This window comes from Chiloscyllium plagiosum, unplaced genomic scaffold, assembly GCF_037043375.1.
Source record: "Chiloscyllium plagiosum isolate Xiang-an unplaced genomic scaffold, Cpla_swu_hap1 HiC_scaffold_18, whole genome shotgun sequence".
NCBI lineage: Eukaryota > Metazoa > Chordata > Chondrichthyes > Orectolobiformes > Hemiscylliidae > Chiloscyllium > Chiloscyllium plagiosum.
The window spans coordinates 11,274,296-11,288,726 of record NW_028270156.1 but is presented as its reverse complement, the minus strand read 5'-3'; the positions used below and the strand labels follow the sequence as shown (position 1 = coordinate 11,288,726).

At 42.9% G+C, this 14,431-nt stretch overlaps 1 protein-coding gene across 1 annotated transcript in view; it reads right to left on the bottom strand.

The window, feature by feature from the left end:
• ano3 (anoctamin 3) overlaps nucleotides 1-14,431 on the bottom strand; it is a 571,317-nt gene that overhangs the window by 418,487 nt on the left and 138,399 nt on the right. Inside the window, exon 2 of the mRNA XM_087996305.1 lies at nucleotides 6,382-6,579. Coding sequence (XP_087852431.1) covers nucleotides 6,382-6,579 — 198 coding nt within the window. The remainder of the gene's footprint in view (nucleotides 1-6,381; nucleotides 6,580-14,431) is intronic.

Here is a 14,431-nt window from a genome sequence, read left to right as displayed (position 1 = left end):
TGGACAGGGTTGGGGGCAGGGGTTTTGGATGGGGTTGGGGGGCTGGATGGGGGGATGGTGTTGAGTGAGGTTGGGGGGTGGACGGGGGTGGCGTTGGACGGGGTTGGGGGGTGGACGGGAGGGTGGTGTTGGACAGGGTTGGGGGGGCGGGGATGTTGGACGGAGTTGGGGGGTGGATCGGGGGCGATGTTGGACGGGGTTGGGGGGTGGATGGGGGGGCTGTGTTGGACGGGGTTGGGTGGGAGGGGATGTTGGGTGGGGTTGGGGGGTGAATGGGGGGGCGGTGTTGGACGGGGTTGGGGGGTGGATGGGGGGACAGTTTTGGGGAGGGCGGTGGCTCGTGCATGGTATGCTGCTGCTCCATCTCCTGAATGGGGAGCGGACTTACCAGAAAACTCCAAACCCCAGAAGAAAGGCATTGAATCAATTAACCAAATAATCAATTATTCGAATGAAAAGTGCCCGTCCATCTCGTTTGGATAATCGAGGTTCCTCTGTGCTGACATATCAACAATGAAATATATCCACCCAATTCAACCTGTCCACTCCCAAACATGTCCTGAGTACACCCTCCCAATATTGTTGGTGCTGCACCAATCCAGGCCAGTGGGGTACATTCCATCACTCTTCTGATCCGTGCTATGAAGATGGTGAACAGCCTTCGGGGAGACAGGAGGTGAGTTACTCACTCCAGGATTCTTAGCCTCTGATCTGCTCTTGCAACCACATTGTTTACATGCCCATCCAGTTTAGTTTCTGGACAATGGTAATATCCGAGTTGTTGAACTATTGCTATCACAAGCCTGATTATCTCCCATCACCCAACTACCCCCTGATCAGACCTGGCTTGCTCCCTATCTGATCCCTTGCAATCAGACCCAACCTAACAACACCTTAACCCAACTACCCAAGCACCTACCTTATGGACATACCCATTCACTACCTTATCCATTTTATCCTACCTACTCCATACACCTTATCAATCATCACTTTCTAATCACCCACTCAACCACTTCACCCAACTAAACCCATTCATTCATTCACTGATGTTCAAGTTGGACGGTTAAAGTTATCTGACAGTAGCGGGCACTGTCAGGAGAAGTGGATATGGGGTGCTCTGTCTTTCCCTTTTTCTAGTATATTCTGATGAATTTTCTTAGCATAGTTTGAAAAGCTGGATTTGGAATATCCATGAGGCAACACCATGCAGTATCACAGAACTTAGGGAGATATGGTGGCTTCAGTGGTTAACAATTCTGCCTCACAGCAGCAAGGACTCAGATTCGATTCCAGCCTCGGACAACTGTCTGTGTGGAATTTACACATTCTCCCCATGTCTGCATGGGTTTTTTCTGGGTGCTCTGGTTTCCTCCCACAGTCCAAAGATGTGCAGGTTAGGTGGATTAGCCATGCTAAATTGTCCATAGTATCCAGGGATGTACAGGCTAAGTGGGTTAGCCATGGGGGAGTGCAGGGTTACAGGAATGGAGTGGGTCTGGGTGGGATGCTCTTCCGAGGGTCAGTGTGGACTCGATGGGCCAAATTCTAGGAATTCTACAGCGCAAACTGAGGCTATTTGGCTCATGGCCAATCCATCTAACTTGTACTTCTTTGGGCTCTCGGAGGAAAGTGGAGCATGCAGTGGAAACCCACGCAGGCACAGGGGGAGTGTGCATACTTCACACAGACAGTCACCCGAGGCAGGAATCAAACCTAGATCTCTGCCTCTATGCCACCTGCTGTCCCAAAGCTGGGGCAATTTCTGATCTGGGTGACAGTCCAGCAATAATTGCATCTACTCAGAACATCCCAGCTATTGACATTCCTAAAACAGAATGCAGCGATGCATACTCACAACTGCAATTTTATCGAGGGTGAAACAGGGTTTCTTCGAAACAAAATTATTTCTGCCAAAAGCAGAATGATTTAGATCCTGAAACTGATTTGGCAATATCCATCAACTATAACAAAATTTAACTTGGGTTCAATGTGGATTTTCCAACATCTGTGATGTGAGTAACAATAATTGGGAGACTGAAAAGACCACAGATATCACCAACTCGTCACAGTATCCCCTCACGTAGGAACCTTTAAAAGCACACAGCTTCCCTTCCCACCAATATTATTCTGAAAGAAGCAATTTGTCAACACAGAGTTTAATAAAGCATCAGGACTCTACAGAATCTCATCCAAGTGGCCACTCCAGATCTGTGAATGGAAACAGGTTATTCAACAATAGGTGCAACTAATGTCTATTCAGTTCACATCTAAAACCATGCACATGCCTTTGAGGCACCAAACATTGAATATGAGGAGCATTGGGTACTTTGGCCAATTCTTACCAAAATGATTGAGAAAGATTTGCAGTGAATTACATGACAAGGCAAATACACTTCATTGGCATTTAGACTTCATATTGAATGATGCGAAATTGAAAATGATACTTTGGATTTGCCTGTGAAACCACTATCTTTTTCTATATATAGAATAAAAAAGATATTTGCAACTGGAATTGAAAAGGTGCATTTCCCTTTGAAGCTAACCATAAATTGCAAACTGCAAAAAAAAACAATTTGTGTGATATACTGCACCACTTCTGTTTTGATGTCTTATATAATTCTATTGTCAAAGCACCACTGCTCAAGCATGTCTGTTGGAAACCATCACAGAATGGATATCTTACTCAAAATACATCAACTTGATCTTTTTCAGACTGTTATTCATTGCGATTATATTGTACAAGATCATTACAGTCATAACCATGAGAAAAAAGGCCACCATTGTCACAACCCACTCGAGGGTAACGTGCTGACACTTGGGCTCCATTACTTCAGGGACACCACAAAAACTAATTAATTAATCAAAACACTCAAAATCCAAATTTTCTTGTCTCATTAACTCAAGGTTGATAGAAAGCTTTGACCATGTTTCTGTACTTACAAGAAATCACTATTTATTACATATGGATCAGTTCTAGCCAAAAGCAAACAAAAAGTGAATTCAACTTATAATTCTTGCCCTTCTTAACCTCCTACACACACATGCAGACAGATAGAGACAAAGAAAAGATGAATGTCAGGGGTGGAGAAAAAAATGTTGGGGGAACAATTGAATACGATCAGTCCATGGGATTCAATGAGGTGTCTCTTTGTTTCTTTTGAGTCCTTGTGATCTCAAATTTTCTCCTCCTGAGTACTTTCAATTCTTGACCACTGACACAGGGCAATTGGCACACTAACTGTTCAGTCTCTCAGTCACTGATTAGAAGCAGCAGCTTAGAGAGAAACACAAAGATGAGGTGCAGGAATAAGTGATTCAACCCGTCGTGTCTGCTCCGACATTGAATATGATCACGGCTTTTCACATCTTGGCCTCTACTCCACTTTCCTGCCTGCTCTCCATAACCCTTCAATCCACTGAGGCCCGAAGGGCCTGCACTATGCTATAATGTTCCGTTATTCATTAAAAATCTGTCAATCTCTCCTTAAATTTATCCAATGACCCAGCATCCACTGTACTCTGACTTAGTGAATCCCACAGACACGCAACTTTTTGAGAGAAGTAATTTCTTCTTGTCTCTGTTTATATTTGTTCCTCCTTTTCTTAAAACTATAACCTCTCATTCCAGATTGTCCCACAAAAGGAAACATCTACTCTAAATCATTTTTTCAATCCACTTTAGCATCTTACATATGCTCTATTAGATCTCCTTTCAAGTTTCTAAACTCTAGCGGGCACTGACCTAAACTGCTCAGACTCCCCTCATATTACAAACCTTTCGTCTCTGGAATAAACCTTCTCTGAACAGTCTCAAATACAAACACATCCTTCCTCAAGTAAGGAGACCAAAACTGTCCCAGTATTCCAGATGTAGTCTCACCAAATGCAACCACATTTCCCTGCTTAGGCATCCCTGAATTATAAGCAAATGGTGAGTGAGAATTGCTAACTATTTTCTAATTGCTTGTTTTCTCCACAAGGGGAGAGAGATACACTTGTTTTTCTCTAATATAAAGGCTTTTTGGCCTTGTATTTTCATACACAGACTTTCCACTTGCACAGGAACCAGTCGGAGAGTCATTGTGATGCTAATGATTCCTGAACCATTAGACTGGTCCTGACAAAAAAAAACAATCAACTGTCCGTTTCTGGGCAAAGCTGCCCTGAACACACAGCTATATACTGAAGAACCTCTAGCATTTTTTACCAAGCAACAGCGTAGATACAACTCATAATGAGTTCCACTGACTTGGTTTGAAACTGCAACATTCCCTTTCACAGTTTCCTTATTTTAAAGCAGAAAGCTTTTCGTGTTTTGGCCTACAATCCAAAAGTAAAGAAGAATACAGAACAGGATGTTTCCAGCAAATTTAGTCTTTGCCTGTTTCAATATAAGTGCCAACCATTGATGAGTGAAGTAAATGCCTCAAATTTTGTGGGAAAAAAAAACTGATTATCCTTAAAAGGTATGTTGGACAACAATTTCTGTATGTGAACAATTAAATGCAGACCTTAGGAGGTTGCTAGCTTCCCTTTTTTCACCACAAACTATGGCTTCGGCCACATGGGAATATCACCATCTTCTGATTCCTCATCAAGCTACACAGCATCCTGGAATTCTATCATCTTTCCTTCAGTATCATTAAGTCAACAGGCTAGAACTCCCTTCCTCACCACACTGTGGGTGAACCTATACTGCACGCTCTACTCTGACACAAGAAGGATTTAGCAGCGCCAACTGGACAATAATTATTGATCTTGTCACCGACATTCATATCCAAGTGACCCTGACACTGACATCTGTGGCTAAGTGTCGATGTCACAAACCACTAACACTATGGGACATCATAGTTTCTCAGTGGTTTCATCAAACTACTCTGTGGACAGTGTCAATAGTTACTCACTTCATTGAATATATTTATGCAATTCAATAAGGCATTTAAGGAATTTAAAAAAGTCAAGCAAAGAGAGAAAAGTGGTATAGCACATAGAGTCATAGAGGTGTACAGCATGGAAACAGACCCTTCAATCGAACCCGTCCATTCTGAGCAGATATCCCAACCTAGTCTAGTCCCATTTGCCAGCAGGTGGCCCATATCCCTTCAAACCCTTCCTATTCACATATCCATCCAGATGCCTTTTATATGTTGCAATTGTACTAGCCTCCACCACTTCATCTGGCAGCGCATTCCACACACACACCACCCTCTGCATGAAAAGGTTGTCTCTTAAGTCCCTTTTAAATTTCTTCCTCCTCGCGGTAACCTATGCCCTCTAGTTCTGGATACCCCCACTCCACAGAAAATACCTTGTCTATTTATCCTATCCATGCCCTCATGATTTTATAAACCTCTATAAGGTCACCCATCAGCCTCCGACACTCCAGGGATAACAGCCCCAGCCTGTTCAGCCTCTCCCTGTAGCTCAAAGCCTCCAATCCTGCCAAGTGTAGCACATAAGACCTGTACGGTATTATGCACTGCACTTAGGTTAAATGAGATATTGGTCTCATCACTGTTTCCACATTTGATGGATATTGGAGATTTTGTTGTGTATGTAAAATCATGTCAATATTATCCAAATCAAGTCTCTGAGCATCAAGAATAAGCTTCGAGAGTTAGGATTTAATCTCTTTGGAAAATCACAGGCTCAGGATGAATCAGTTGTATACATCAGGGTTGGATAAAGTTCTTGAAATAGTTTGTGTCTGGACTATAAGGAGGTGTCTGAATTAAATACACAGGAAAGAAATAAAGAGTGATCACAGAGGCCAGATGGTATATCATTTCTGAGTTTCATCATCTTCTCAAGCTGGTTAGCAATAGAGTAGGAAAAACGAAGAATTTTAAGAATTCTACTCTGGTTTACTCAGGTGTAAAAAAAATTCTTAGAGACATTAGTTAAACAGATGAATGTTTTGAGGAATTCCAACTGATATTTCCTTTCTTCATTTAGAAGAAGTTTACTTAGCTGCATCACTGTGCCCTGTAAAATGGTCAAACATATTGTTCTATGTAAAATAATAAATCAGATTCACAGAATTCGAGAATTATTACAGTGCAGAAGAAGACAATTGAGCCTATTATGCTTGCATCGGGTCTATCAACTAGATCCAATTTCCTATCTTTTCCCCAAGCCCTTGCACACTATTTCCATACAAGTGACCATCCAATGCCCTCTTGAATGCCCCAATTGAATCTGTATCCATCACGCGTCTAGGCAGTAGAGTCCATACTCTACTTACTTTCTTTTATCACATCACCCTTGCTTTATTTGCTCAACACTTTAACGTTACATCCTCTCATTCCTTTTCCTTTTACACATCAAAATTCTTCAACTAATTGTGCTGAAATTTCAAAACCAGTTCACCTTGTTTCTCACCTGCATCTTGATTCACCGTTTTGGATTTTTTCGGACTGGTTGATAGGGATGATGCCCAGGATGTGGAACACATTATCTCAGTTGGATGCAGAAAAGCATTGTCACTAAGTGCTGTTTGGTCTGGCCATGATAATGACAGCACATCTTTTGGACAGTCATCTGAACTGGGATGGTCTTGAACTAGCAGTTTGAACTCTTCTGAAAAGGAGGAAGGAGAAAAGAGTAACTCATGATGTTTCCTTGAAAAATCTTAATTTTATTTTGAAATACTAGTACCGCTGTCTGGGTAGTGAAACATCAGATACACAAGATATATTAACTGGATGAAAGGCAGTTGACATTTTCAAATGCGGGGGACAGAAGCATTTGATGCAACAAGGTGTGAAATATCTCAAAAGGTAGCCCTGGAGTACAACATTTTGAGATACTAAAGTGAGTGGATGGCCCTGTAAGATGCTTTTATGCTCATATTGTTAATATTCAAGTAGTTGTGTTAATTGGAATATGATTGCGTGGATAGAATGGGAAAACAGACACAATCAAGAGGAGCTAAAAGACTGGAGGGGGTTAATAAACATCAAGCAGAAAGAAAGGTGTCTTGGTTTGTGTCTTTACAACTTGCTGGGATTCAAATTTATAGGGAACAATGCTGAATAGGGAGAGCTCTTTATATCTATTCCTTTCCACCACCATCCAATTGAATCCCCAGCCTAAATTTCTTTGCGGAGGAACTTAAATGTTACTGCTTTTGATAGAATGCGTATTGTTCTCCCACTCATTTGAGTTTCTTGCTTTGAAAAATGGTAGTGTGAACATTATCAGACCATGGCTAAAACAGAACCGATCAAACATATTGACTGCCGTAAATGGAATGTTAAAAAAGAGCAAAGCCAAACATCAGATTTTGAAAGGGAAAAAAAGAGAGATCTCACATTTATATGGATATCGATTTTGGAACAGGAGCCAAAACTTGCTTTGATAAATACAGCCCACATTCTGACAATATGGTAATTTAGCAGATCTTGACACAATTCAGGACAAAGCAGCACATTTCATTGACACCACATCCATAAGCATCCACTACTGACATTCAGGCGCAGCAGTGTATACCATCTACAAATGCACTGCTGAAATTCATCAAAGATCCTAAGACAACACTTTCTAAATCCCCATGATCAATTCCATCTGGAAGGACAAGGGTAGCAGATAATTGGGAACACCACCACATTCCAAGTTTCCTTCTAAGCCACTCACCATCCTGACTTGTGAATACATTGTCATTCCTTCACTGTTGCTGGGTAGAAATCCTGGAATTCCCTTTCTAAGGGCATTGTGGGTCAACCTACAGAAAGTGGACTGCAGTGGGTCAAGAAGCAGCTCATTATCACCAACTAAGGTCACAACCCATAAATGAATTTAAAAGAAAAATTAGGCATGGAAAGAAAAATCTTGTTAGTTTCTCCATTACTCCTGAGATTTGGCTTATTATTGACATCTTTTAAAAAAAATCATTGATGGGATGTGGCATCATTGGCTCGGCCGGCATTTATTGCCCATCCAGCAGTAAAAACTACAATGCCATATTGCTGTAGGTCGAGAGTCCCATACAGGCTAGCACTCTCCTTCCCAAAAGGACATGAATGAACCCAGATAGTTGTTTTCCTGGTAACTGGCAATGGTTTCGTGCTCATCATTGGGCTCTCTCAATCTCAGATATTTTTTGAATTCTATTTCTATATGGAAGGGTGAAAACCCAGGTCCCCAAAGCATTACTCAGGCCATCAGATTAATAGTCCAGCAACAACACCACTATGTCATTGCCACCCCAGTTAGCAGGTCAGATCACCTTTCATATCTACATTTCATAATTTTGAACATTTCTATGAAGTAATTCTAAGTTATCAAATCTTATATTATGATATGCAAATTTAACTGGAGCTAACTAGAGAGTCATTTCCAGTCCTGTATATTCCGATGCCCTGATCATACTCCATTCTCCTGCCTTCTCCTGAACCCGTGATCCCCTTACAAATCGAGAATCCCTATCGTAAATACACTCAGTTTCTTAACCTCTGTGGCACTGAGTTCCATATGGCCATAAGATATTGTAGTCAAAAAGTATGGCACTGGAAAAACACAGCTGGTCAGGCAGCATCTGAGGAGCAGGAGAATCAAAGTTTCAAATATAAACTCTTCATCAGGAATCTAGGGTGGGGGCCCCCCAAGGGTGCTAAGAGATAAATGGAAGAGGGGTGGGGCTGGAGGGAAGGAAGCTAGGAATGTGATATTCCAGATCCAACCCTCCAACTCAGCACCACCCTCTTGAACAATCCTACCTGTCCATCTTCTTTCCCACCTATCCACTCCACCCTCCACTCCAACCTATCAGCATCACCCCTCCACCTTCATCTATCTATCGCATTCCTAGCGACATTCCCCCCAGCCCCACCCCCTCCCATTTATCTCTCAGCCCCCTTGGGCCATCTCCCCCTCACACTCCGGAGGAAGCCCTTATGCTCGAAACATCTCCAAGGAGCAGAGGGCCTATCAGGATACGTGAGTATACAGTTTAAATTTCTTTTATTTCTGTTTTTTCTTCAGTTCCTGGACGCAGTCAGAGAGATCACGAGGTCACATATTTGGGCGGTTGCTTTACCCGAAACACTGCTCGGGTAGTGTCTCCCACACACCTTCCTCCTCTAACCACAAAAAAAAGTTCTGTGCGTTGATTGGAAAGGTGACAAGTGTTTTCTTTAGTGTTTCTTTTTTTTTCCCGGCAGTCTATTTGGGAATTTAGAATAACGGGAATGGAGATTACGGCATTTGAATGTTCCTTCTGCAATATGTGGGAGGTAAGGGTCCCTGCTGACTTCATTTGTGGGAAGTCCACCGAACTCCAGGTCCTCAAGAACCGTGTTAGGGAACTGGAGCTGGAGCTGGATGAACTTCGGATCATTCAGGAGGCAAAGTGAGTTATTGAGAAGAGTTACAGGGAGGTAGTTACACCACAGTTATGTGTAGAAGGTAAATGTGTTACCATCAGGGGTAGGAAAGGTAACCAGCAGGCAGTGCAGAGATCTTCTGTGGTGGTTCCTCTCAACAAGTATACTGCTTTAGATACTGTTGGTGGGATGACTTAACAGGGATAAGCGTTGGGGCATAGGCCACTGGCACAGAGTCTGTCTCTGTTGCTCAGAGGGAAAGGGGGAACAGGAGCAGTGCTTTAGTTACTGGGGACTCCATAGTTAGGGGGACAGATAGGGGGTTTTGCGGGAACGAGAGAGACTCACGATTGGTGTGTTGTCTCCTAGGCGCCAGGATTTGTCATGTCTCTGATCATGTTTTTGGGATCCTTGAGGTGGAGAGGGAGCAGCCTCAAGTCGTGGTCCACATTGGCACCAACGACATAGGTAAGAAGAAAGGTGGGGGTCTAAGGCAGAAATTCAGAGAGCTGGGTGGAAGCTTAGAGCTAGAACAAACAGAGTTGTTATCTCTGATTTGTTGCCAGTGCCAAGTGCTAGCGAGGTGAGGAACAGGGAGAGAACAGAGCTGAACATGTGGCTGCATGGACGGTTTTGGATTACTGGATAATTAGAGCTCTTTCTGGGGAAGGTGGGACCTCTACAAACAGGATAGTCTTCACCTGAACCAGAGGGGTACCAATACCAGAGGAGGGGGGAGGGGATATTTGCTAATGCTCTTCGGAGGGGTTTAAATGAATGCAGCAGGGGGATGGGAACCTGAATTTTAGTTCCAGTGCACAGAAGGTTTAGGGTACTGAGGTCAGGGATAAGTTTATAAGGTCAAGTAGTTTAGATGGGTCATTTTTTGTCTAGTGTGTGCAGGAAGGTTTTCTGATACAGGGATGATGCCATATTTGATTTGGCACTGGGGAATGAACCCAGTCAGGTGTTAGGTTTGAAGGTAGGTAAGCACTTTGGCGATAGTGACCATAATTCAGTTATGTTTACAATAGCAATGGACAGGGATAGGTATACACTGCAGGGAAAGAGATATAACTGGGAGAATGGCAATTATGATGTGATTAGGCAAGATTTAGAGTGCATAGGATGGGGAAGGAAACTGCAGGGGACGGACTCTCTTGAAATGTGGAGCTTATTCAAGGAACAACTACTGCGAGTCCTTAATAAGTATATACCTATCAGGCAGGGAGGTAGTTGTTGAGAGAGGGAGCCATGGTTTAGAATATAGAACATAGAACATTACAACCCTTTGGCCCTTGATGTTGCGTCGACCTGTCATACCAATCTGAAGCCCATCTAACCTACACTATTCCATGTACATCCATATGTTTGTCCAATGACGACTTAAATGTACTTAAAGTTGGCGAATCTACTACCGTTGCAGGCAAAGCATTCCATACCCTTACTACTCTCTGAGTAAAGAAACTATCTCTGACATCTGTCCTATATCTATCACCCCTCAATTTAAAGCTATGTCCCCTTGTGCTCACCGTCACCATTCTTGGAAAAAGGCTCTCCCTGTCCACCCTATCTAACCCTCTGATTATCTTATAGGTCTCTATTAAGTCACCTCTCAACCTTCTTCTCTCCAACGAAAACAGCCTCAAGTCCCTCAGCCTTTCCTCGTAAGACCTTCCCTCCATACCAGGCAACATCCATACCAGTAAATCTCCTCTGCACCCTTTCCAAAGCTTCCACATCCTTCTTATAATGCGGTTTATAAAGAAGTTGAAGCTCTTGTCAAGAGGAAGAGGATGGCTTATGGGATAATGAGGCATGAAGGCGTGGGGCTTGAGAATTATAAGTCACCACAATCACCTGATGAAGGAGCGGCGCTCCGAAAGCTAGTGTGCTTCCAATTAAACCTGTTGGACTATAAGCTGGTGTTGTGTGATTTTTAACTTTGATTAAGGATAGTCAACATGGTTTTGTGAAGGGTAGGTCCATAAAACAGGTGGATGAAGGTAAAGCCATTTATGCAGTGAATATGGACTTCAGTAAGGCGTATGATAAGGTTCCACAGAGTTGGCTATTGAACAATATACGGAGTTTCAGGACTGAAGGTGATTTAACGGTTTGGATCAGAAATTGGCTAGCTGAAAGACAAAAGAGGGTGCTAGTTGATGAGAAATGTTCATCCTGGAGCTCAGTTACCAGTGCTGTGCCGCAAGGATCTGTTTTGGGGTCACTGCTGGTTGTTATTTTTAGAAATGATCTGGATTTGGGCATAGAAGGATGGATTATTAAATTTGCAGATGACACTAAGGTAGGCAGAGTTGTGGATAGTGCCAAAGGATGTTGTAGGTTACAGAGGGGCATAGATAAGATGCAGAGCTGGGCTTAATGGAGCTTAATGCAGAAAAGTGTGAGGTAGTTCACTTGGAAGAAGTAACACGAATGCAGGGTAATGGGCTAATGGTAAAATTCTTGGCCATGTAGATGAACAGAGAGATCTCGGTGTCCAGGTGCAGAAATCCCTGAAAGTTGCCACCAGGTTGATAGGGTTGTTAAGAAGGCATATGGTGTGTCGACATTTATTGGTAGGGGAAATGAGTTTCAGAGCAACAAGGTCATGCGTCAGCTGTCCAAGACACTGGTAAAGCCGCACCTGGAGTATTGCGTGCAGTTCTGGTCACTGCATTATAGGAAAGATGTGGAAGCTTTGGAAAGGGTTCAGAGGAGATTTATTAAAATGTTGCCTGGTATGGAAGGAAGGTCTTATGAGGAAAGGCTGAGGGAAATGAGGCTGTTTTCATTGGAGAGAAGGTTGAGAGGTGACTTAAGACGTATAAGATAATCGAAGGTTAGATAGAGTGGACAGTGAGAGCTTTTTTCCTTGGATGGTGAAGCTAACTCAAGGGACATAACTTTATATTGTGGGGTGATAGATTTAGGACAGATTTCAGGGGTAGTTTCTTTACTGAGAGGGTAGTAGGAGTGTGGAACAACCTGCCTGTAACAATCGTAGACTTGCCGACATTAAGGGCATTTAAATGGGCATTGGACATACATATGGATAACAATGAAATGGTGTAGGTTAGATGGGCATCAGATTAATTTTGCAGGTCGGCACAACATCAAAGGCCAAAGGGCCTGTACTGCACTGTAACATTCTCTGTTCTATGTTATATGACTCTCCTGCTCCTCAGGTACTGCCTGACTGTCTGTGCTCTTCCAGTGCCACAACCTTTGATTGATCTCCAGCAGCTGCAAGTCCTCACTTTCTCCTTAAAGATATGGGAGCATGATTAGGCCATTTGGCCCATTAAGTATGCTCTGCTATTCAGGATGCCATGATGCCAACACCAGCATATCCTTCCGTAGGTTACAGGTCCAAAACTGCTCACAATATCCAAATGCGGTCTCATCAGGGGCTTATACAGCTTCAGCAGTATACCTCTGCTCTTATATTCTCGTTATCTTGAAATGAATGTCAACATTTCATTTGCCTTCCTAACTGCCAACTTGAACCTGCCTGTTAACCTCAACAGAAATCTGGACTAGGAATTCTATGTCCTTATGTGTTTCAGGTTCCAAAAGCTTTTCCTAGTTTAGGAAATACCAACCAAAGTGCATAACCTCACATTTTCTCACATTGTATTTGATTTGCCTCTTCTTTCCTCACTCTCCTAGCCTCTCCTTCTGCAGCCTCCCTGCTTCTTTAACATGACCCGTCCCTCTACCTACTTTTGGATCATCTGCACTTTGCAACAATGCCTCCAGTTCTGTTGTCGAGATCGTTAATGTCTCATACGAATACTTGTGGCCCCAACACAGAACCCTTTGAAACTCCACTAGTCACCAGCTGTCATCCTGAAAAAAATCCCCTTTCTCCTTACTCTCTGCTTTCTGCCTGTCAGTCAACCTTCTATCTATGCGAGTACTTTGCCCGAACACCATGGACTCTTATCTTATTTAGCAGTCTCCTATGCGGCCCCCTTGTTAAAGACCCTCTGAATATCCAAATAGATCACATCCAATTGACACATTTGGTAGGACAGGTGGTGTATTTCAATTACAGAAGGTGGATTTTCCTGGATGTCAGTGTGATGCAGGGTAAACATATCTGCATTACGTTCGGGAGCTTTGGTTCAGAGTATTCTAATCAGCGATTGAACTGCTGACATTATGACACATCAGGGAAGTGCAAATTTACTTCAATAACTTCTTCCAGGAGGTGGTTATGCCACTGTAAAAGGAATCAGCATCAAATGGTAAAGGAGCCTCAGCTACTGACTTGGTACAATAGAAGCAATGTGGATGAGGAGATGTACTGCAAGGTGCATGCCTGAACTGGCCTTTGATGTGTCGTTTAGGTGAATTGGCCATAGGAAATGCAGGGTTATAGGGATAGGGTAGAGGGTGGGATGCTCTTCAGTGGGTTGGTGTGGACTCGATGGGCCAATGGCTTGCTTCCACACTGTAGGGATTCTCTGATCCAAGCATCTACAGGTGACAGTCACTATTAAACTTGAGCAAAGACGAATGTGGCAGTGATAGGAATGGAGAATAGTTGGGAGAATAGATATTGTTTTCTGTAGTTGTGACCAGGAGCACCAAATGTTGTGTTGTATATTTGTTACCAGGGATAAGGAGTTTTCCTCACAGCTGGAGAGGCAGTATCCAATTTGTGGATATTACACACAGGAACCAATGACATTTTAAAAAATTCATTCACAGGATAATGGTGTCACTGGCTAGACAAACATTTATTGCTCATTCCTAATTGCCCAGAGGGCAGATAAGAGTCAACCACATTGCTGTGTGTCTGGAGTCACATGTAGGCCAGACCAGGTAAAGATTGCAGGTTCCTGAAGGAACAAGACTTTTTCTTCCCAACAAAGGATTCATCCTGAGACACTTAATTCCAGATTTTTGTTGAGCTTGAATTCCATCATTTACCATCATGGAATTCAAACACAGATCCCCAGGACGTTGTCTAAGTCTCTGGATTAATAGTCTAGCGATAATACCACGAGTCATCACCTCCCTGTGTGTGTAGACCATAGATAGAAACATGTTGTGTTCAGAGGCCCTGAGAAGTTAGAGTGTAAACTAAATTACAG